We start from the raw sequence: 25,307 nt of genomic DNA on the forward strand, positions 1-25,307 counted from the left end.
AGCAATTGTAAATGAGAGTTCACTCATCATTTGGCTCTCTGTTTGTCTATTATTGGTGTATAGGAATGCTTGTGATTTTTTCACATTGATTTTATATCCTAAGACTTTGCTGAAGTTGCTTATCAGCTGAAGGAGATTTGGGGCTGAAACGATGCGGTTTTCTGAATATGCAATTATGTCATCTGCAAACAGAGACAATTTGACTTCCTTTCTTCCGATATGAATACAATTTATTTCGTTCTCTTGCCTGATTGCCCTGACCAGAACTTCCAATACCATGTTGCATAAAAGTGGTGAGAGAGGGCATCCTTGTCTTGGGCCGGTTTTCAAAAGGAATACTTCCAGCTTTTGCCCATTCAGTATGATACTGGCTGTGGGTTTGTCATAAATAGTTCTTATTATTTTGAGATATGTTCCATCAATGCCTAGTTTATTGAGTGTTTTTAGCATAAAGCAGTGTTGAGTTTTATTGAAGGTCTTTTCTGCATCTATTGAGATAATCATGTGGTTTTTGTCGTTGGTTCTGTTTATGTGATGGATTACATTTATAGATTTGGATATGTTGAACCAGACTTGCATCCCAGGGATGAAGCTGACTTCATCATGGTGGATAAGCTTTTTAATGTGCTGCTGGATTCAGTTTGCCAATATTTTATTAAGGATTTTCACATCAATGTTCATCAGGGATATTGGCCTGAAATTTTCGTTTTTTGTCATGTCTCTGCCAGGTTTTGCTATCAAGATGATGCTGGCCTCATAAAATGAGTTAGGGAGGAGTCACTCTTTTTCTATTGTTTAGAATAGTTTCAGAAGAAATGGTGCCAGCTCCTCTTTGTACCTCGGGAATAATTTGGCTATGAATTCGTCTAGTCATAGACTTTTTTTGGTTGGTAGGCTATTAATTACTGCCTCAATTTCAGAACTTGTTATTGGTCTTTGCAGGGATTCAACTTCTTCCTGGTTTAGTCTTGGGAGGGTGTATGTGTCCAGGAATTCATCCATTTCTTCTAGATTTTCTAGTTTATTTGCATAGAGGTGTTTATAGTATTCTCTGATGCTAGTTTGTATTTCTGTGGTAACAGTGGTGTTATCCCCTTTACCCTTTATTGTGTCTGTTTTGTTCTTCTCTCTTTTCTTCTTTATTAATCTGGCTAGTGGTCTATCTATTTTGTTAGTTTTTTCAAAAAACCAGCTCCTGTATTCATTGATGTTTTGAAGGGTTTTTCATGTCTCTATCTCCTTCAGTTCTGCTCTGATCTTAGTTATTTCTTGTCTTCTGCTAGCTTTTGAATTTGTTTGCTCTTGCTTCTCTAGTTCTTTTAATTGTGATGTTAGGGTGTCAGTTTCAGATCTTTCTCATTTTCTCCAGTGAGCATTACATGCTATAAATTTCCCTCTAAACACTGCTTTAGCTGCGTCCCAGGGATTCTGGTACATTGTGTCTTTGTTCTCATTTGTTTCAAAGAACTTATTTATTTCTGCCTTAATTTTGTTATTTACCCAGTAGTCATTCAGGAATTAGTTGTTCAGTTTCCATGTAGTTGTGCAGTTTTGAGTGAGTTTCTTATTCCTGAGTTCAAATCTGATAGACTGTTATGATTTCCATTCTTTTGCATATGCCGAGGAGTGTTTTACTTCCAATTACGTGTTCAATTTTAGAATAAATGCTATGTGGTGCTGAGAAGATTGTATATTCTGTTGATTTGGGGTGGAGAGTTCTGTAGATGTCTATTAAGTCCACCTGGTCCAGAACTGAGTTCAAGTCCTGAATCTCCTTGTTAATTTTCTGTCTTGTTGGTTTGTCTAATGTTGACAGTGGGGTGTTAAAATCTTCAACTATTATTATGTGACAGTCTAAGTCTCTTTGTAGGTCTTTAAGAACTTGCTTTATGAATCTGGGTGCTTCTGTATTGGGTGCATACATATTCACGTTAGTTCTTCTTGTTGCCTTGATCCTCTTACCATTATGTAATGCCCTTCTTGGTCTTTTTTGATCTTCCTTTGTTTAAATTCTGCTTTATCAGAGATCAGGATTGCAACCCGTGCTTTTTTTTCTTTCCATTTACTTGGTAAATATTCCTCCATCACTTTATTTTGAGCCTATGTGTGTCTTTGCATGTGAGATGGGTCTCCTGAATACAGCACACTGCTGGGTCTTGACACTTTATCCAATTTGCCAGTCTGTGTCTTTTAATTGGGGGAATTTAGCACATTTACATTTAAAGTTAATATTGTTGTGTGTGAATTCTATCCTGACATTATTATGCTAGCTGGTTATTTTGCCCATTAGTTGATGCAGTTTCTTCATAGTATCAATGGTCTTTAAATTTTGGTATGTTTTTGCAGTGGCTGGTACCAGTTTTTCCTTTCTATATTTAGTGCTTTCTTCAGGACCTCTTGTAAGGCAATCCTGGTGTTGACTAAATCCCTGAGAATTTGCTTGTCGGTAAAGGATTTTATTTCTCCTTCGTTTATGAAGGTTAGTTTGTCTGGATATGAAATTCTGAGCTGAAAATTCTTTTCTTTAAGAATGTTGAATATTGGCCCCCACTCTCTTCTGGCTTTTAGGGTTTCTGCAGAGACATCCACTCTTAGTCTGATGGGCTTCCCTTTGTGGGTAATCTGATCTTTCTATCTGGCTGTTCTTAACATTTTTTCCTTCATTTTAACCTTGGTGATTCTAGTGATTATGTGTCTCAGGCTTGCTCTTCTCGAGGAGTATTTTTGTGGTGTTCTCTGTATTTCCTGAATTTGAATGTTGGCCTGTCTTGGTAGGTTGGGGAAGGGTTCCTGGATAATATCCTGAAGTGTGTTTTCCATCTTGGTTCTATTCGCCCTGTCACTTTCAGGTACACCAACCAAAGGTAGGTGTGGTCTTTTCACATAGTCCCATATTTCTTGGAGGCTTTGTTTGTTCCTTTTCATTCATGTTTCCCTAATCTTGTCTTCATGCTTTATTTCATTAAGTTGATCTTCAATCTCTGATATCCTTTCTTCTGCTTGATTGAATCGGCTATTGATACTTGTGTATGCTTCATGAAGTCCTTGTGTTGTATTTTTTCAGCTCCGTCAGGTCATTTATGTTCTTCTCTCAACTGGTTATTCTGGTTAGTAGTTCCCGTAATATTTTATCAAGGTTCTTAGCTTCCTTACATTGTTAGAACATGCTCCCTTAGCTCGGAGGAGTTTGTTATTATCCACCTTCTGAAGCTTACTTCTGCCAATTCGTCAAACTCATTCTCCGTCCAATTTTGTTCACTTGCTTGCAAGGAGTTGTGATCCTTTGGAGAAGAAGAGGCATTCTGGTTTTTGGAATTTTCAGCTTTTTTTTGCTGGTTTTTCCTGATCTTTGTGGATTTACCTACTTTTGGCCTTTGATTTTGGTGACCTTCGGATGGGGTTTTTGCATGGGCGTCCTTTTTTTGATGTTGATGCTATTGCTTTCTGTTTGTTCGTTTTGCTTCTACCCCATCAGGCCCCTCTTCTGCAGGTCTGCTGGAGTTTGCTAGAGGTCCACTGCAGATCTTGGTTGCCTGGGTATCACCAGCGGGGGCCTCAGAACAGCAAAGATTGCTGCCTGCTCCTAACTCTGGAAGCTTCATCCCAGAGCAGCACCCACCAGATGCCAGCCAGAGCTCTCCTGTATTAGGTGTCTGTCGAACCCTACTGGGAGGTGTCTCCCAGTCAAGAGGCATGGGGGGATCAGGAACCCACTTGAGAAGGCAGACTGTCCCTTAACAGAGCTCAATGCTAGGATATCCATGCTAGGATATCCACTGCTCTCTTCAGATCTGGCAGGCAGGAACAGTTAAGTCTGCTGAAGCTGCTCCCACAGCTGCCCCTTCCCCTAGGTGCTCTGTCTCAGGGAGGTGGGAGTTTTATCTATAAGCCACTGATTGGAGCTGCTGCCTTTCTTTCAAAGATGCCTTGCCCAGAGAGGAGGAATCTAGAGAGGCAATCTGGCTACAGCGGCTTTGCTGTGCTGTGGTGAGCTCCACCCAGTCTGTACTTCCAGGTGGCTTTGTTCACACTATAAGGCGAAAACCACCTACTCAAGCCTCAGTAATGGCCAAAGCCCCTCCCCCCACCAAGCTCAAGTGTCCCAGGTCAACTTCAGACTGCTGTGCTGGCAGTGAGAATGTCAAGCCAGTGGATCTTAGTTTGCTGGGCTCTGTGGGGGTGGGATATGCTGAGCCAGACCACTCAGCTCCCTGGCATTAGCCCCCTTTCCAGGAGAGTGAATGGTTCTGTCTTGCTGGCATTCCAGGCACTACTGGGTTATGAAAAAAAAAACTCCTGCAGCTAGCTCAGTGTCTGCCCGAATGGCCACCCAGTTTTGTGCTTGAAACCCAGGGTCCTGTTAGTGTAGGCACCTGAGGGAATCTCCTGGTCTGCAGATTGCAAAGACCATGGGAAAAGCGTAGTATCTGGGCCAGAATGCACCATCCCTCACAGCACAGTCCCTCATGCCTTCCCTTGACTAGGGGAGGGAGTTCCCAGACTCCTTGCTCTTCCTGAGTGAGGTGACATCCTACCCTGCTTCTGCTCACCCTCCGTGGGCTGCACCCACTGTCTAACCTGTCCCAATGAGATGAACTGGGCACCTCAGTTGGTAATGCAGAAATCACCCACCTTCTACGTTGGTCTCGATGGGAGCTGCCAACCAGAGCTGTTCTTATTCGGCCATCTTGCCAGCCCACTCAATCATTCCTAAAGGAGACTATGTCTAATTGGTAACAGTAAACTTGCAAAGCCCATATGAAACTTTTGAGGGGTTTAAAAACCATTTAGGGAAAGAGTTTTTTATTTATGTGACAAAATTATGACTGAAAGCTCAAAACATTATTTTACTGATTTATAATTGCTTTTAATGCACACACAAACACACTTTTACAAATACATGCACATACATGAATCAGAAGGAACACTTACTGTCATTTCATTCATGCTCAGGAGCATAGGACTAGGTGGCAAAGTACCAAGGCGAAATTTAAAACCATCTTCTAAAGTCATTCCCCAAAATTGGCTGTAATTCTGTGCTGTCCATCTGCCTTACAAATGAAAGAGAAAAATATATACAGGTTATGTGACATCAGTTTTATAAATACATGTTCCTTTATATTTCTGAAATTCAGTAGCAGCAAATCTCACAATATGAGAATTATCACAGGCTAGATATTCTTTACATAATGATGCATTATTGATTATTTTATAATCAAGGGTATGAGATACTCTTCCTAAATAAGGTCCATTTCAAGTATTTTAATGATTCATATGAAGAACATAATCCCACAAAGGGATTAAGTGTTAATAAGGCCAATATATGCAGTTTCCTTTAAATGCCATTAAATGCATCTTAGAAAGAAGCTTAAATATACAGAAATGTACTTATACATTAAATAGGTTAATACATTTTCTTTAAAATTTAGATTTGAAAAGAAATTTACAAGGTAAAAAAGTATGCATGAAAAATGAAGGACAAAATAGTCATAATTTTTAAAAATGACATCAGCACTAATTAATTAGATACTGAAATATTCTATTATATATTAAATGAGTTCATTTGTGTTAAGTGCTCAGTTATTAATAATAAAAAAAATCAGTTGATGTGAAATTAAGTAACAAAAGTGCATATTCTTGTAGAGACATATTTTATGCCCTTAATTAGAAAAAAACTTCCTCTTCAAAATTTAATATTGAAATTTGAAGACAAACAAAATTTTTTACTAGATGATAGTGGATAAAAAGTTAGAAAGATGCAAGTAATTTAATCATTGCCTATTCTGAATTATCTACCACTTGAGGTCAATATATTTTCAGTACTCATGTCAAATTTAAACCCTGTCCTGCTATGTTTATCACCAAAATAGTTTATAATGTGATAGGCTCTTATGAATCGTTGAAAACACAACTTAATTTTTAATAATATACCTCACAAGTTAATGCTTTTAATTTGTATAAGATCTGTTAGTTCATAAAATCTTTAGAAACTTAGCTACAATTTAAAGCGCAATCTCAATAAGGGAACCTCTGAATATAAGAGATATTGTAGTATAATTCAAAAGGCTAACAGGGCAAAATTGGGCAAAATTGTGACATCAGTAAGTATGTTTTTGTTGCCCTATGTTAGTAGTTTTCAAACATCAGTTCAGAGACATTCGTAGGTTATTTAACTGAGCACTCAATTTGGTGAGCAGGGTGATAGTTTAAGAAAATAAAATAGAAGATAGGAGAAATAATAGGAAATAGTAGAGTTTATTACAAATACTGAGATAATAAACTCTCTGTGTCTGTATGTGTGTATTGATGCTTGTGCACATGTGTGTGTACTAGATCACAAAGTAAAATTTATGTTCTTCTGTGAGATATGCTCAAAAAGTGTGAAAGGTATGACTAACCTATAACATCCTTCTTGACCTAGACTCCTAAGTTTCATTTTAATCCAATTTAGCATTCATTGAGCTTTCTTAATTGATCTATCATATTCTCTGATAAACACGGAGAACATAGATATGAATAAACTTCTCTACATTTAAGAAGCTTATACCTTAAGAAAAACTACAAAGATAGAAGTGACTTTGGCGTGTGTCATTTGTTAGCAGTATATCAAAATATGATCAAAAGATTCAAACATAACTGAAGGAGTTGGCAAATTTTTTACTAAAGCAAATTTAGTTCTCTATCTGGAAGGATGAGAATGACTTTGGTGACCAGATATGAAAGAAGAGAGCATTTGTTTAAAGTAAAGGTAACTCTTGAGCAAAGCATGCAGGTTTGAAGTTGGGTGGCATGTTTGGGGAATGACAGATAAGTTAAATGCTTAAACTAGGAGAGAGGATAGGGACACAGGGGCTGAAAATGGTATAAAAGATAAGGTAGTAAAAAAGCTTTTGGACCAACATGTTATTTATGCTAAGGGCAATACTTGTGTTTCACAAGCAGTGGAGTACCATTGAGAATTTCTGGAAACAGAGACAAGTCAGGTAATTTCAAACTAGGCTTGATAAAGAAATGCATTAGAATATAGTCTAGAATGGAAGAAGTAAATATCTAAAAGAAACTTTTAGTGTGGGAGTTAGCAATATCTACTGACTGAGAGTAAAAGGAAGGAAGAACCAAACTAACTTCAAATTTTCAAGTTGAGCAGATAGCGCAAGATGCCAGTAAGTAAGAATAGGTAGAAGTTAATCACTGCAGTTTGGGGTGAGCTGGTTTTGAGAAAACAGTGAAAAATGAAAGCCAACTTATCAAGTAGACCAAATTTTGAGTTCATAAGAAAGAATCTATTTCTCTAGCCTTTGAATGTAGGCTGGCCTAGTAACTTGCTTTACCCAATAGAAAGCGGTAGAATTGATATCGTGAAACTTGCAAGCATAAGCTTTAAGGGAGGACTGGGGCAACTTCCACATATGCCCCATTAGAATAATAATTATGAGAAGAAGCCAAAGCTAGCTTGCTGGAGAAACGTGGCCCAATCAACAACCCGCACCAACCACAAGACATAGCGTAAGGCCATCACAGACAATTCAGCCCCAGTTGAGGCTCTATTGACACAGGAGTAATTCCAGAAGAGAGCAGCAAAACAGCCTCAGTTGAACCTATTCCAAATTGCTGATGTGAAAGGATGAAAAGCTTATGGTTTTAAAATGCTGAATCCTGGAATGGTTTGTTATACAGCAGCTGTTGATTGAAACACTTATATACCTCCCTTTATTCCACTAAGTTGCTGATTATTACTTGTGCCACTAATTTAGAGCTTCTATTCTCCCCTATTATTAGAAATCCTTTTATAAAAGTATGACAGTTTTGGCCCCTCAAGTAGATGGTACATTCCCTTAACATAGAAATTATTTGTTTTTTTGTTTTGTTTGAGACAGAATCTCACTCTGTGGCCCAGGCTGGAGTCCAGTGGCGTGATCTCAGCTCACTGCAACCTTCACCTCCTGGGTTCAAGCAATTCTAGTGCCTTCACCTAATGAGTAGCTGGGACTACAGGCCCGTGCCATCACACCTGGCTAATTTTTGTACTTTTGGTAGAGATGGGATTTCACCACGTTGGCCAGGCTGGTCTCAAACTCCTGACCTCAAGTGATCTGCTTGCCTCGGCCTCCCAAAGTGCTGGGATTACAGGCATAAGCCACTTCGCCAGGCCAAAATTATTTATTTGTATCCTCAGCCGTGCCACCAGTGGAACATATGTTTTATTAATATCAGCTGATTACATTAAGAAATAATACAGAGAATAAATAAGCACTGAAGCACATTACATAGAATAAATAAAGACTTGGATATAAAATACTGTCAAGATGTGAGAAAGAAATATTTTAAGGCAAAGATTGCATATTTGATGTAGACTATTTTAAAAAGCACTTAATAATATTGAATGATATAATATGATTATATTTTTACACATAAAAACAATTTGAGCATCATGAAGAGAGAATAGCTGAGAATTAGAACTTTCTTTTAAATTTAAAGACTTCTCCCCTTTTTTGCCCTGGTAAATAATTTTAGTTTTATTTCTTGTCTTTATAGCTTGCTCCTTTTACTTAACTTTTTTCCTTTGGTTTTTGTATGTTTCCTTTTGCTCCAATTATACTTCACTTTCTACTCTTTTAAAGTTATGTGATGTTTTAATATTTGCTACTAAAATGCAAAGCTCATGCCTTTTAAGTAGCCCTAGGGCATGCTCAAAATAAATAGATCATGGAAAGAAAGTTCTTCCTTCCAAGGAAGATAGTAGGTTGGTGCAAAAGTAACGGTGGACTTTTGCACCAACCTAATAGCATTCCCAACAACCTCTGTTCTCCTAAGTGTGTTTTCCTAGGTGCACCACATTAATTTAGACTGTGATTTCTCATGTACTTGTTAACAGTGGAAAGCTAGGCTGCTCTATTTTGGTTTCTTGGAAATGTATGTTAGTTAGGTCTAGCATTTGAACCCTTTTAGGAATCTGATTCAATTTCTCAAGATGACATATACTCTCATCTTCTTTGAATAATTTAAATATGATTTGCCACAGAAAATTATATTTGGTTTTCCCTGGAAATACTGAAAATGTCATCAAGTTATCTTCTAAAATATTGGTTTAACTCAAACACACACACACACACACAGAGGAACTGAGAATGGTTTAAGGATATTAATATCAACAAATGTGACTTTCTATGTTTTGTATGTTCCAAGAAAAAACTTTTAATATGTTGAAATTTGGTGTCCCCATTATGCTGGGAAACATCATGTTATATGTGGAAGGAGATTATACTTCCATTTTATAAAAATACATCTCCAGATTATTTCCCTTTTCTAATTGCTTGATAATAGATCTTTTTATGTGAAATCTTTTCCAGAAATGTAGAAGATGTTATCAAGGGTATACTGAGATTCGATCAATGGCAGTGGAGAAATCCTGAAACAGATACCAGCTGGCCTGTTCCTCTTCCTTTCAGTTCTATAATCAAAGCCAGTGTTGGCGCCTGTATCTTTTTATGTTTCTTGTTTTTTTGTTTGTTTGTTTTGTTTTTGTTTTTTTGTTTTGTTTTGTTTTTTTGACAGGGTTTCACCCCCCAATGCCCACACTGGAGTGCAGTGGCGCAATCTTGGCTCACTGCAACCTCTGCCTCCCGGACTTCAGTGATTCTCATGCTTCAGCCTCCCGAGTAACTGGGATTACCAGCATGCACCACCATGCCCAACTAATTTTTTCTGTATTTTTAGTAGAGATGGGTTTTCACTATGTTGTCCAGGCTGGTTTTGAACTCCTGGCCTCAAGTGATCCACCCACCCACCTTGGCCTCCCAAAGTGCTGGGATTATAGGCATAAGCCACCTCGCCAGGCCAGTGCCTACATCTTAATTTCCTCTATGAAAATTAAGAGCATCAATCTGTATAAGAGCATCAGTTATTGCCAATGTTTCAGTGTCAATCATCCCTGTCTTTTGTGTACTAGCAAAGTAAAGGAGCTCAATCTGTCTTTTGATTCAACTGTAAGTGACATTGGCTAGATACCCATCATTTCAGTGAAATCATTTAGATTGGCTTGTTATTTGAATATCATCCTTTTAAGATCAGATTCTACCCATGATAGCTAAGCATGTGATTGGCTTGGTGAGGGCAGCAGCAGAGGGAGAGATAGTTAGTATGAATACATGAATTTTGCTGACTTCCTTATTTTGCCTAAATACTTATCCAAAGTAGCTTTCCCTGCACTTCCCTTACCTACACCATGACACTGCTCTTTCCTAGACAATTTACAGCTATGCTCTAGATTTCTTATTTGATCATTTTAATTATTTAATGTTTACCTTTGCATTCCAGTTTTACATGCTTTCTATCTCCCTTCCTATTTCTCTTCCACTCTTTCTTTTTAAACAATGACCATTTACAGAAACCAAGCAATACATTGACACCTGCATAGTAAATGGCAGTGCCAAGAAACATATAAAGCAAGATTTCTCTCACCCATAGTCTCCTTTATTGACCTGTTCAATTAATTCTGGACGAACAAGGCATACATGCTGGGAACATTTCCATTGCTGTCCTGAGCATGTGCTGCAAAGATATGACAATTACAAAAATGGCTTGGTCTTTATGAAGTACATTTCAATTACTAAAAAGAGTTATACATTGTTAAGGCATAAAACATAATTTCTTGATTAATGTTAGCCATATGGTTATTTGATTCTTGGCAAAAATAAATTGTAAAACATATGTTAGCTACCACTCAATATGCTGTAATCCTCTACTCCAGGCAATTAACAAATGATATGATCACACATCCATTGAAGTTTGAAAACATAAGCCAAATTGGACAGTAGATTCAATGTACTTGTATTTGGAAACTTTCTGCAGGCTAGTCCTTTTAAAGCAGCCTGTTTTTATACAGTTACTGTGGTCAAAAAACACAATTTGCCTGTAGGGTATCAGAATATTATAATTAAGAGGTACATTTAATGCAGACCTGTTGTATGATACAGACCCATTGTCAAGAACATCAACCTCAAACGTTAAAAGATATTTATGATTAAATTTTCAAAATCCCTTAAAATTAAATATGCTTATACAAAGGTACAGGTATATGATGTCTTATGACATATGATTCTGCCTATATGTACATAAATATATACTTTGTTTCACAAATATTTCTTTTATTTGAAGAAAACATACACACACAGTAGAACTCAGTTCTGTGCCACTTAAATTTATTACCAGGAGTTGCAGTTTTCTTTAGTTACTGATCCCTCTTCATAATGTTGACCATTTTTGAAGCAACCTGTCAAAGTAACATGTAAAGAAATGAAAATCCTAAACTAAGTAATAAAGTGCATTAACATAAAATGTAATCAAAAATCGTAGTTTTTTTAATGAGAAATGCCATAAATCAATTCAAATACTATTATATTGCTTACTTATTTGAAAGTACTAATTATTTTTTAAGCATAGTGATTAATTCCTAGGTAATCAAGTCTCATAAGTGCTTTTAATTAATTGGATATGACTGAAGCAAGCAGCTTTAGACTCAAAATACCAGGTCATTTCATTGAATCTACCTTACAAAGACAAATTCTATTTTTTTCTTTAAGATCTGAATAAGGGAAAAAATTCATGAAATCAATAAGATTGTAGCCATTTGCCTTCCAAATCCAAATGTTTCTTAACTATTAACTGAAACTAGTTATTAACTGCTTTATGAGATTATATGAACTACTCAAAAGAGATGGATGGTGAATCATTATCATATAAAAACCACTAGTAACATATTGTAAAAATAGTGCTCTGGTTAAAAATTTAAATTCCTTTTGAAAATATAATCTGCTCAAATTCAAAATTAACATTGAATTAGCAAAAGGGACTCAACTTTGTCTAGTGAAACTGTTTTTGATAGAAACGTGTAATTGGTATTTTATGCCAATGGCCTCTAATTAAACAAAATGAATTTTAACCTTTAGAAAGCATTCTAAGGGACCTTGTTTAACTTCTAGTCACAATGTTACAAAGCCACTTAGGGAATTAGCCATTGTTTGATTTTCCAAAAAATATTTTAATAAAAAATATTTCATAACTGCCCCTCCCATGGATGTTTCGCAGTCCAATATTCTACTTAATGAATCTAATTATTTATGTATTTGTGTCTATGCATCCCTTTCACATGGAATTTTGGTATGTCACAATCATGGGGTAAGAAAAGGAAACCACCTTTCTCTTGACCACAGTTTTCCTAATGCAGTAAACCCGAGATGTGGGAAGACTGAACTTCACATCAAATTCATGGTTTTAATTGCTACATAAGATTAGACTCCCTTCAAAACTGAATCCACAGTAGGTTTCTAATTTCAAGACATTCTAAAATTTTTTATCACCTAGAAACAACAGAAAATCCATGCAACAATCCAAGTTTTCATTCAAAGCCAAGAGAAGTACTTCCCTGACCATTCTTAAAAACTGAGAGTGTGGGATAAAAACAAAGCTGATTTTTAATCATACCTCATGAATCTTGAGTGTTCAACATATGAATTCCATGGATAAATGGAACAGACATCTCAAGGGTCCTTAAGGAAAAAGACCATCCCTTCTCTGATTTATACTCAGCTAATAATTTTGAAGTCAGGAGACTGCCATCACCAAGCCACCCCAAATCATCAACACTAAATTTAATGTTAACAAAAATTCCATTTCTTGGTCATCCTTCCTTAATTTCATGTACAAGATAACTATGAGACATTGCATTCACTTTAATCTCGCATGAGAATTAATCTCTTGAACAAAAGCCATAATCAGTTACTTCGGACCCCGGTCAAGGTGTTGACACAGTAAAGCATCAGCGTCTATACAATACCCAGATGCAGTCCACTTACTCCTTTGCTACAATCCTTCCCAACTCCAACGGATCCCTCATTTTCCACACAGCATTTACAGAGATCTTCAAAAATATACATCATGTCACTTCCTACTTAAAATCTTCACGTCGTTTCGCATCAAATTTAGAATAAGACCAAACTTCTTACTGTAACCTATAAGGCCTTATCCAAAATGTGTCCACCCTAATCTCTGCACTTATCACTCCTGTTGAGCTGACTGGGGTGGAGGTTCCCAGAAGGATGAAGGATTAGCATAATAGTAATGAGGATAGAGAGAAGTAGGTGGATATAATTTGGAGGTAACTCAAAGGGAATCACTCATGGATTGAATCTGGTGAATGAGGGAAAAGAGGAATCAAAGATACCTCATTAGGACTTTGGCTTGAGTAATAAAGAAATGGTACAGCTATCACTAAAATAAGAAACAGGCTTGTGTCAAGAAACCAAGACTGCTACTGTGTATATTTTAGATTTAGATAAAACCTAGGCTAGACATCCTAACAGAGATATCAAGTAGACAGTAGTTTATAAAAGACAAGAGTTAAGCCCAGGCTGGAGCATGAATTTGGGAGACACCAACATCCATATCTACTTTTTCAAACCCAAGACTAAATAAGAGTCTTTCGGAGAGAGTGTATATAGGTAAGAGAAAGTGGTCCAGGAATGAGCTCAAAACACTGCATCTGACAGACATTCAGAAGAGGAAACTGGGAAGGAGTGGCCTGTGAGGGAGCAGAGAATTGAGGAGAGGGTGGTGTCATGAAAAACAGGGTTAATAAAGTGTTTCATATGCTCTAGGTGGTCAGCTGCATACAGTACTGTCGAGAGGCCAAGAACACGAAAACAGACATCTGAATATTGCATTTGGTAATGTAGGAATTGCCAATAACCCTGCCAAGAGAGATTTCAGTGAACTAGCAGGGAGTTGATATCCTGTAGGAATGGGTTGATGAGAGACTTGGAATAAGAAAGTAAATTTTTCTTTCAGATATTTTGCCATTAAAGGAAAGAAGGGAATGATATGGTAGCTGGTTAAAGACATGAAGTTAAGGGAGAGCTTTTTTAAAGTTGGGAAAGGCAAAAACACATTTTGGAAGTTAATGGTTAATCCACATGTATTAGCCTGTTCTCACACTGCTAATAAAGACATACCCAAGACTGAGTAATTTATAAAGGAAAGAGATTTAATGGACTCACAGTTCCACATGGCTGGAGAGACCTCACAATCATTGCAAAAGATGAAGTAAGAGCAAAGAGACATTTTATGTGGTGGCAGGCAAGAGAGAGCTTGTACAGGGCAACTCCCATTTATAAAACCATCAGATCTCATGAGACTTACTCACTACTACAAGAACAGCATGGGAAAAACCTGCCCCCATGATTCAGTTCCCTCTCACTGGGTCCCTCCCATGACAGGTGAGAATTATGGGAGCTACAATCCAAGATGAGATTTGGGTGGTGACACAGCCAAACCACATCACCAGGAGAAAAGTAAAGAAAAAAATGATGCTTGAGAAGAAAGAGAGAGCAAGAAAGCAAGAGAGAATGGTAGAGATGGAGGTATTGAAAAGACAAGAGAAGATGGGATTCAGAACTCAAGAGGGGGAATCAATTCAAGGTAAGCAGTAACCCAAATGGAGGTAGGTTGAAAACTATGATTGTGGAGATATGAAAGAATTCCTGTCTGGTAGCTTTACTTTCTCAGTAAAATATGTCTGGAGCTCCTCAGAGTGAGTTAATTAATTGGTTACACACAGCATCTTGACCAATAAAACAAAACAAAACAAAGCCAAAACTAATGACTGTTGAAATTAAGGCAGTTTTGCGACTTTAACAGCATTTAAAGCAATATTAGGCAAATAATATATTTGGAGAATGAAATAGTTTATCTTCTTGAATTGAGAAAAGATAATAATACATTGTCTATAATTTCTTTTAAAATAGTTCATCATAGTGTATTATAAGTATCTGTGCTGGTCTAAACTTCGCTTCTTGAACTGCAAAAAGATAATGATATGTTGTCTATAATTTATTTTAAAATAGTTCACCACAGTGTATTATAAATATCTGTGCTGGTCTAAACTTCACTATAGTAAAGGCAGTTTCTTGCTCTAATCAGGAATCCACCCCGCAGGGTTGTTCAGTGGCATTCATTCTGAAAGACCAGACTTTGGAGAAACTGCTACAAGTGCTTCCATTACCCATATTTTGATCAGCCCTAGAGTATTAGTATAATAAATGTCAGAAATGGGTTTTATTGTTAAAATTCATGACTTGTTAATCAGCATAATTGTGATAAATAATTGGCTCCCATTGGTTAAATTATAATTTTTTTACTTATAAGGATTACCTAAAATATTTCAAAGTCACATCCCACCCTTGTATCCCATAGTTTATATGTATCTCTTAAACTCAGAAGCACCTGTACTCTTAGACTTGGCTCTCTAGAACTGATATTTGTCCTGTGTACTGTGTCCAGCCAAGTAGAAAGGAATTGTCATTTTCTGATAGCCACTGTACAGGTAACAGAGTCCTACCTCTGTAATATTATTACATGTGCTTCCAATAAATCTTTCATGCAGCGTAGATGTGGGAACACGTAAAAGGACAGGAACTGGAGATTTCATGAAGCTTATAGAGGTTGTATGAATTGGTTTGTGTCATGTTTTCGTAACTGTCCGTATACGTGGCAAGTATGGACTGTGATTTACCTTCATTGTAATATAGTTAAGGAGGCTGTGAAGAAGTAAATGACCCTCTTCGAATTCAAACATGTCAGTGACTCACATACATTTTTTACCAATGTGAACATATTGCGCATAATCAAATTAACTTAGGTCTGTTCACAACAGATGGTCTACTAGACTTTCTCCTTAAAATCCGCTATACCAAAAGGTTATGTCTAGAAAATCCACTCGAGCTCTGTTTTCAACTCTATCACTGGTTCTCCATATCTGACATTTGAATTCTTTTACTTTTTTTTTTTTTACTTTGACAGGGTCTTATTCTGTCATCCAGGCTAGAGTGCACTGGTGGAATGATAGCTCACAGCAGCCTCAAACTCCTGGGCTTCAGGGATCCTCCTGCCTCAGCCTCCCATGTAGATGGGACTACAGTGCATGCCACCATGACTGGTTAATTTTTATTTTTTTTATTGTTGTTGGTGGAGATGAGGTCTTATCGTACTGTTAGGCTGGTCTTAAACTCTTGGCCTCAAGAGATCTTCCCACCTTGACCTCCAAAGTGGTGGGATTACAGGTGTGAGTGTGAGCCACCATACCCAGCCTGACATTTGAAATCCTTTACTGGAAGTCACCATCAGATATGGCAAAGAAAACAGAGGAAGAAGATATTTACCAATATGTTTTACTTCCAGTTTGTACAAAATGGATATATTTACTTTTTTAATCCTGATGATAATGTACATAGTTTTAAATCCTTGATTTAAAGAGCTCTTAGAGCAGGCACAATAAGAGGAACTGAACAATACCCATGTAACTAAATCTCTGAAAAATATATTTAATAGATTAGTGAGTGATCATAGAATCTCAGAGGAAATTTGCTTTATGCATGCAAACAATAGTATAAATAATATATATTGTATTTTTATCTTAACTAATTTTGCACATTTTTTCAATATTGTGTAGTACTATTTTCAAGTAGCTACTTTCAAAAGCAAGATAAAAGAAAAAATATTATCTGTATGGGAGCATTTATAGTCTAATGTGAACTTTTTGCTAATAAAATGATTAATTCCTTCCTTTCATAGTGAATGGAGTACAAACTATACCTGGAACATAAATTTCACATAAACTATGACCCTAAATTAAAGTCTTAGCAAAATTCTAGCTCTCAAGCAAAAATGGATATTGAAGAAGTAGCAACTACTTTTTTGTATGGGCTGTATGCCTCAAATAAGAAAATCTCAAGTACATTTCAGCACATTAAAAAATTACAACTCATACTTTTAAACTGAGACTCGAAAAAATATTAAATGGATATAATAACTAATCAAAAGGCAGACATCCAAAGAGTCACTGTGTTTTTAGGTGATTCTGCATTCTTAATTTTTGGCAGAGATTGCTGGTTATTCCCAATATCATTCTCTGCTCTTTTTTTTGTAACAGAACCCCATTCATAGCTAGGCATATTACCACACAGCTAAGCAAAACCTCTCTTTGATGGTTGGCATGTCCATGTGACTATATTCTGGCCAAAGAGATAAAACAGAGGTGCTCATCTGTGCTTTAGAATGTTTTCTCAAAATGTGGAAACTCTAACTTTCTCTTCCATTTTTTTTTAATGGGACTCAAATATTACTTTTGGAGCACGAAGAGCCAAAGTAGCTCATGACTACAAGGGCCATTTTCTAGCAATGGTGAAGCAGAAGGCTGCATGGAGCCTCGTCGCTAATGACAAAGTGAATCCAGGCAAAATATCTTATGTGTTAAAAATATGTATTTTAGTTAGGGTTGTCACCAATCTGACATGTTCTTATGTAGTACATAGTTTTTATCAAATAAACATTTAACCATTTTAATATACTCAACTTTCCTGGGTGATATTCTTGTCTACATGTGGCATACAAGTCACACAATGCTTCTTAATTGTTTCGCATACCTAAGTCTCCTCACCCATGTAGGTCCTAAGTTTCTCGAGGCCTGGGATTTATAATACTCTTTTCTTATGACCCTCAGTGCTTACCACAATCATGGATATAAAGTTTTAAATACTATCAATTACTTCTGTTAATATTCCAACATCCAAAATAATATAGAAATTGTACATTTAAACTATAAATGACAATACTTTGATACTTTCTAAATATCTTTTAAAACTATGTATGAAAAAGTATGCTTATGAAAATACTTTATTCTTTTAAGTCATATGAGTAAATTATTATTTAATTTAACAAATACAAAATCTGAAATAAAATTAAAATCCTCTAAATATCAATTAATTCAAATTCAACCAATATTTACTAGGCCTCCCACTTCATGGCACCATAAATAGTATGCAATAAGTAAATCACCATGTTTACTCTCAAGAAGCTGCTGTATAATTAAAATTAAGTAATATTCTATTAAACAACGTAGAATTAAATAATGAACGAGTTAATACCTGAAAAGTGCTTAAAACAGTTGTTGGCTCCATAGTAAGTATTCAATAAATCTTAGCTTGTAAGGAGGAGGAAGAGTATGTTCAGTAAGACAAGAGAAAACATGCTACTCAGGGTATGTTACAGAAGGGTCTGTTAATTAAATGTGTACTATGTGCAGGTTCTATGAGGGGTGAATTTCCCTTGCCTGCCCAATCTTGTCACTGTTAGAAACTACATTTAAATAACAGGAATATGATCCCTAACTAATCCTGGGCACAGGGCTCCTCATCATGCCATATGTATTCTCATGTATTCTCATGTTACTAATATATATTAACTTCACCTGTTATTTGAAGGATCATACCAACATGACAAAATAGAGAAGTTCAAAAAAAATACATGTTTCAGATGCTAATTTTAAACGTATATTTTCTATTAACATGTATTTTCCATTTTTAAACATGTGTTTTCTATTTTTCAATGAAAATACACCTTCCATTTTCAAAGAAATTACCTTCTTTCGATCCCAAAATATCTGCAATAGTAATGGCCCAGGGGTCCATGTACAGCTGTGAAAGTTGTATATTGAGCAAAAATGAGGAGTTCCACTTACAGAAACTACGGACATATTGACCCCTGGCAGAAATGAGAGAAGTGGGTCAGAGAGAAAATAGCAAGGGATAAGGTATGTGGGAAAATGGAAAATACACGTTACCAAAAGGTGGCATCCACCACTCATCTCTCTAACTAATGAAAACCTCATGCAAGACCCTGGACGCAGAGTTGTCAGAGTTTTCAATTTTTCAAGAGTAGCTAAACATCTGGATTTTTTAATAAAAAATCCTGGTTTTTAAATATTTCTAATTCATATTAATGCTATTTTCTGTTGGCTTTATTTTTTCTATGTAGATTACCACATTATCTACAAATAATAAGAGTTTTACTTTATTGTCTTCAGATTGTTTTACTTCATTTTTTCTCTTAAAGCGTAACAAATATCTCCCTGTTAAATGTAGCAAAAACGGTAGAAATCCATGTTTTATTACTAGTCTTAAAGGGAACATATCTACATTTCTCCATTATGTATGATCTTTACTTTGGAGTTTTGGTGTAGACACCTTTACTGTGATAAATAAATACATTTTTGTTTCTAATAACAGAACTGAGAAAAATTGCCACATAGGATATCAGCTCTCATGAATAAATAGCATTTATTCATAACAACAGCCAACCAACTATAAAATATAGTTTAAAAATATTCAATACAGTGCTTGAGCTCTGAAGTTTGAAACAGCCTGGGAAACATGGAGAAACCCCATCTCTACTAAAAATGCAAAAAAATAGCCAGACATGGTGGTAGGTGCCTGTAGTCCCAGCTACTTGGAAGTTTAAAGTGGGAGAATCAATTGAGCCCAGGGAAGGTCGAGGCTGCAGTGAGCTGAATGAAGGTCAGCTGGGTGACAGAGCAAGGCTGAATGAAGGCTGAATGAAGGTCAGCCTGGGTGACAGAGCAAGACCCTGTCAAAAAAAAAAAAAAAAAGGCAATACAAAATAAATATCCAGGAATAAACAAAGAGTATTATAAGGCCACTATGGAGTAAAGTGTTAAATCTATTTAAGGATATCTTTAAAAATCAGAGTAAGTGGAGAAATATCCTATACTCTTTGATGAGATGTCATCACATTACAGAGTTCAGCTATCTTCAAATAAATCTATAAATTTTATGCAATTCTATTCAAAATTCTAGCTGAAGTTGTTTGAGGAACTAAAAAAACTTATTCAAAAACTGTTTATGGAAGAGTAATGTCTACATGACCTAAGTCATCTTCAAAAAAGGGGGGTGAATAAGCTGACTTGCTGTACCAGATATTAAGTTGTATTACAAGGCTGTGGATAGGAAAAAATAAGTCACAGGAAGAAGAAAGCCAAACATTAATGAGCATATGAAGAGAAGCTCAAACCCACTAGAAATTAGAGAAAGGCAGATTAAAATGACAATGAAAAATCATGTTTTACTGATTATATAAGTAAAGGTTACTTCTCTGGATAATACTAATTGTTAGAGATGTGTCCCCATATAGTACTAGGGGACCATAAGCTAATGCAGCTACTTCTGAGAGCCATCTGGCAAGACTTAGATTAAATGCATACCTGGGACCCAGCAATTCAAGTCTTGTCGTATCATGCAAGTCGGTAAGAAGGCATGCATGAGGCTGTCCATCATGGACTTCTTTATGATAGCAAAGAGCTGTAGACAACCTAAGTGTCCACCCACCATGGAGGGAACAGGGAGTTAGATGAGATGAAGGGACATCACAGAGAATGAAGCATCAGTCAGAAGCCACAGACTAGTCATACTGGTCGGTGGAGACATGGAGAGCATCTTAAAACATGTTGCTGTCTGAGAAAATCAAGAAAGAGAATGAGGTCTGCAGCACAATATGGTCTATATAAATTAATAATTCAAGCACACAAAACAAGACTACATGCTGTTTAAGGGTATATAAAAATGTTTTAAAAGGAGGTTATCATTGGAGAAAGATGAGAATGGCTCAGAAAAATGAAAGGAAAGGAAAGGAAAAGAAAGGAAAGGGAGAGGGAGAAGGAGAGGGAGAGAAAGGAAAGAAAGAGAAAGAGCAGAAAAAAAGAAAGAGAAAGAAAGGGAGAGAAAGAGAAAAACGAGAAAGAGAGAGAGAAAAAAGAAAGAGAGAGAGAGAGAAAAAAAGAAAGAGAAAGAAAGAGGGAGTGAAAGAAAGAGAAAAAAGAAAGAGAAAGAAAGAGGGAGAGAAAGAGAGAAAAAAAGAAAAAGAAAGAGGGAAAGAGAGAGAGAAAAAAGAAAGAGAAAGAAAGAGGGAGAGAAAGAGAGAAAAAAGAAAGAGAAGGAAAGAGGGAGAGAAAGAGAGAGAAAAAAGAAAGAAAAAGAAAGAGGAAGAGAAAGAGAGAGAGAAAAAAGAGAAAGAAAGAGGGAGAGAAAGAAAGAGAGAAAGAGAAAAAGAAAGACAGAAAGACAGAAAAGAAAGAGAAAGAAAGAGAGAGAGGGAGGGAGGAAGGAAGGGGAGAGAGAAAGAAAAGAAAGAAAGAAGGACAGAAAGAAAGAAGAAAGAAAAGAAAGAAAGAAAGAAGAAAAGAAAGAAAGAAGGAGGAAGGAAGGGGAGAGAGACAGAAAGAAAGAAAGAAGAAAGAAAAAGAAAGAAAGAAGGAGGAAGGAAGGGGAGAGAGACAGAAAGAAAGAAAGAAGAAAGAAAGAAAGAAAGAAAGAAGAAAGAAAGAGAGAGTGGGAGAGAGGGAGGAAGGAAGGGGAGAGAGAGAGAGAAAGAAAGAAAAGAAAGAAAGAAATAAGAAAAGAAAGAAAATGAATGAACAAAAAAGAAAGAAAGAAAGACAGAGAAAGAGAGGGAGGGAGGGAGGAAGGAAGGGGAGAGAGACAGAGAGAGGAAAGAAAGAAGAAAGAAAGAAAGAAAGAAAGAAAGAAAGAAAGAAAGAAGAAAGAAAGAAGAAAGAAGGAATGAATGAAAAGAAAGAAAGGAAAGCAAGAAAGAAAGAGAGAGAGAAAGAAAGAGAAGAAAGAAAGAAGAAAGAAAGAAAGAAAGAAGAAAGAAAGAAAGAAAGAAAGAAAGAAAGAAAGAAGAAAGAAAACAGAGAGAGGAAGGAAGAAAGGAAGGAAAGTCTAGGAGCAGTGGTTCATTCCTGTAATCCTAGCACTTTGGGAGGTCAAGGTGGGAGGACAGCTTGAGACCAGGAGTTTTAAGACGAGCCTAGGCAACATAGCAAGATCCCATATTTACCAAAAATAAAAGAAATTAGTGGGTGTGGAGGCACACACCTGTAGTTCTAGCTACTCTGGAGGCTGAGGGAGGAGGATTGTTTGAGCTCAGGAGTTAGAGGCTGCAGTGAGCCATGAACCTGCCACTGCACTCCAGTCTGGGTGACAGAGCAAGACCCTGACACACACACACACACGCACACACACACACACGGGGAAAATAAGGAAGGAAAAAAGAAAGGGAGAGAAGGATGGAGGTGTGGGGGGAGGGAAGAAGGGAAAGCTGTTTACTGGTAAAATGTAAAGACTGAGGATAAATAACAATTATGTGGAAAATTTAAAATAGTACATATGTAAATGCATAAAGAGACATTTCCTCAATTTTACAAACAAGATGACATTATTGAGAATGATGGCTATGGCATCTGGATTTTTTTTTTTTTTACATAGAGTCTTGCTCTGACTCTTTCAATGACATCTGGATTTTGAAATAAGGATTCCAAGCCCCTAGTCTACCCGAAAATGTCTTCTAACTGGGATTTCTAGTCTCCATCACCCATTTATGGTAGTGTGACAGAGAAGTCTGATTAACCCTGAAGTTCTGCTGAGGAGATTTAATACAATGAGAGACAGAAAAATAAAGCCTCATCTATGCTCAAAATCCATAGTCATTCTCCTCCAATTAGATAAATATAATAAATACCATCATCCTCTTTATGTTGTATTTATCCATTTAACCTTAGACTTTTTCAACCACTCTATATGAAGCCTTCCTTTCTTTTTAATAATTGCAAAAGTTCCAGACTGGAAAAACAAATGAAGCAAGACAAAAATACACGTGAAGAATATATTTGCTATTACTTAGGCAGAGCGGGGGACTGACTTTATTTTGTCCTGGGTTTAATAGCATTACTAATACCACAGTTTCTAATGCTAGTACATCCATTAGCCCTTTGAAATAACAATTAAAATCTACGGATAGTAAATCTTGTGACTTTCTTGAGACTCTCTAAGAGGTTACACACAAAAAGCCTTGAGAAACCTGATGTCAATACAAAGGAGAGAGAGAAGAGAAGAAAGAGTTTTAAGTAATCCTTATATAAGTTGAGTGAGTGTTCAAAACTCACTGATCAGGATTCCGATCGGCAGGCAGGACTGTCAGATCAGAACATTCCTGAAGGTGCTTGTATTACACAGGAACCCCACATCCAAACCAAAGCACTTTAACAATCCAAAGAAATGTATTTTCTCAATCGCAATATTCATTTTCATTTCATTGAAAGAAGGAGAAAAAGAAAGAAGAAAAAGAGAGAACATTTGTCAGATCTTGTTGTTATGAACGAGGATAATGCTGAAATACATTCCCAAAGCCTACCTTCTGGATACCAAGGCTGTGTGTGAGGAGGCCATTCTTTCTCTTCACGGCAAAAGGACTTGTAGTCAGGACAGCAATCAGAATTTTCTCTGTCACAGAATTTATCACAGTAGCACAACGCATTTGCCTCATAGAACTCAGTGACACAGCCATCATCTCTGTCTTCACAACAGCCAAAATTTCTACAGTATTGCCCTTGGAAAATGGCTCTTTTGAATCGAGTACCTTGCAAAATGGTGTGATTTCTAGTGAAATAAGCCTCTAGGTCCACTTCTCTTTGAGATAAATACTGCTTCTCCATCCAGATTTCTGTAGTAAGATAAGAGAAGATTAAGATCTTATATCCGTTCCACATTCTCTGGAAGTCAGGTATAGCTTCCACTTTCCGTTATATCCAATACCCTTAGCCTTGTGGGCTTCTCCTTGGAACCTGAATTCTAGTCATCAAGACACTTCAGCCTGAACCCTGAAACTGATCCTTTACTTGAATGAGTATACTTCTTATAGTTAAACATTAATCAGGAATTTCAATGTTTGACCAAGATAATGTATGTTAGAAATAAACTATTGTTATTCCCCCAAAGTTAAAAAACTTATATTTCATATAATGTAGAAATTTTGCATCATCAAAATATCTACATAAAATCTTACACATAGAGATACATTGAATATTGCATGCCTCTCAAAAAATCTAGGTTCTTAAATCAAAAGCCTCCTTAGAATATACATGGCCCAGATTATGGCTGTAATAACCACTGCAAGGTGCAGGAAATTCAGAAGTCAAAAATGCAGTTATTCGTTTCACCTGCTTGCATTGCAACAAAAATCCAGGCTCTCATGAGGTTGCCTGCTAGGATCTGTCATATCAATAACAGTTGCTCTAAATCATGCCCAGTCACACACTGGTTTGATTTCCCATCTGTACCCCATTTACCTACCAGAAGCATTTTGATTTCAAGGCTTAGTGGAACCTAATTCAGCAAGAAATTCCCTGAGGGTGACCTTAGTTCTCTCCACCTGAGTCCCTGCTTAGCATAAATACTGGGAACCTTCAGTATCTTGAAGGCAGCTTATAGTCAAGAGAAGTCAGTACTCAGTGTGAATGAACTATGGAGGGAGGGTGTTGTGAAGGAAACTGGAAGGACAAGGTGTCATTAGTGTTTTTATAGAGCTGTGTGTTTACACTGGTTTTTGGCTACACTGTATTTACTCATTAACTACAACAACTTCCTTTGGATTGGGGATAAGTAACCAGCAGAGGATGATTCAGCAAGAGTTGTTGGGTGGACTGGTGGAAAGCACCTGTCTTGGCAGTCAGAAAACCCGGACTCTGGTCCCCGAGCTACTGTTTAATTGGTTCTATAACCTTGGGTTTACCATTTACTTCTCTGGTCCTCAGTTATTTGTCTATGAAATGGGGTATTCCTTTCCCAGACAATTTCATAACTCCAACCCTACACATTTGTTCCTTGACCTTGCTGTATATTTTATTCAACTCACACTTTTGTCTTCATTGTGTCGTTTTCTTCTGGCACCTTCCTCTCAGGCTTTAAACCAATGTGAGTCTCTCTTTTTTAAAAAAATAAAAAGTCTACATAATCTCGATGTCACTATCCATAACGCCCCCATCTCTTCAATCCAACACCTGCTGCCTCCACTTCCTTGCCATCTACTGAGTCACTAAATTACTGCAAAGTATTGCCTCCATTCCCACCTGCTTTCACCAATGACCTCCTACCAGCCACTCCCCCATGGATCTGCGTTTATCCTTGTCATACAGGTGTCTTATGCAGCATTCAAAGAGAGTAGATGTTAAGTGTGCTCACCAAAAAAAGAAAGAAAGAAAAGGATGAAAGAGAGAAGGAGGGAGGGAAAAGAGAGAGAGAAAGAAGAAAATGGAAACTATGTGAGGTGATGGATATGCCCATGAGCTTGATTTGGGTGATTATTTTACAATGTATATGCATATCAAAACATCAAGTTGTACACTTTAAATATATACAATTTTTGTCAATTATGCCTCAGCAAAACTGCAGGGAAAAGAAAGGAAGGGAGCATAAAAGTTAGACTAATGGAATTCAAATCCTAGTTCTGCCACTGACTAGCAGCACGTCTTTGGGTATGTGGCTTACTCTATGCTGCAATTTGCTCATCTGCACATTTGGATATTAATATTTATTACTACATCAGATGGGTGGGAAATTTAAATG

The 25,307-nt window shown here is 36.7% G+C and overlaps 1 protein-coding gene across 1 annotated transcript in view; it reads right to left on the reverse strand.

Annotated features, from left to right (window-relative positions):
- Positions 1-23,598, reverse strand: part of TINAG (tubulointerstitial nephritis antigen) — an 85,731-nt gene extending 62,133 nt beyond the window's left edge. Inside the window, exons 1-4 of the mRNA XM_003254130.2 lie at positions 23,098-23,598; positions 11,209-11,272; positions 10,462-10,551; positions 4,933-5,047 (exon numbers count right to left, since the gene is read on the reverse strand). Coding sequence (XP_003254178.1) covers positions 4,933-5,047; positions 10,462-10,551; positions 11,209-11,272; positions 23,098-23,452 — 624 coding nt within the window. The 5' untranslated portion in view covers positions 23,453-23,598. The remainder of the gene's footprint in view (positions 1-4,932; positions 5,048-10,461; positions 10,552-11,208; positions 11,273-23,097) is intronic.
- Positions 23,599-25,307: the final 1,709 nt, after the last annotated feature.

The sequence above is a fragment of the Nomascus leucogenys genome, chromosome 22a, assembly GCF_006542625.1.
Source record: "Nomascus leucogenys isolate Asia chromosome 22a, Asia_NLE_v1, whole genome shotgun sequence".
Classification (NCBI taxonomy): domain Eukaryota; kingdom Metazoa; phylum Chordata; class Mammalia; order Primates; family Hylobatidae; genus Nomascus; species Nomascus leucogenys.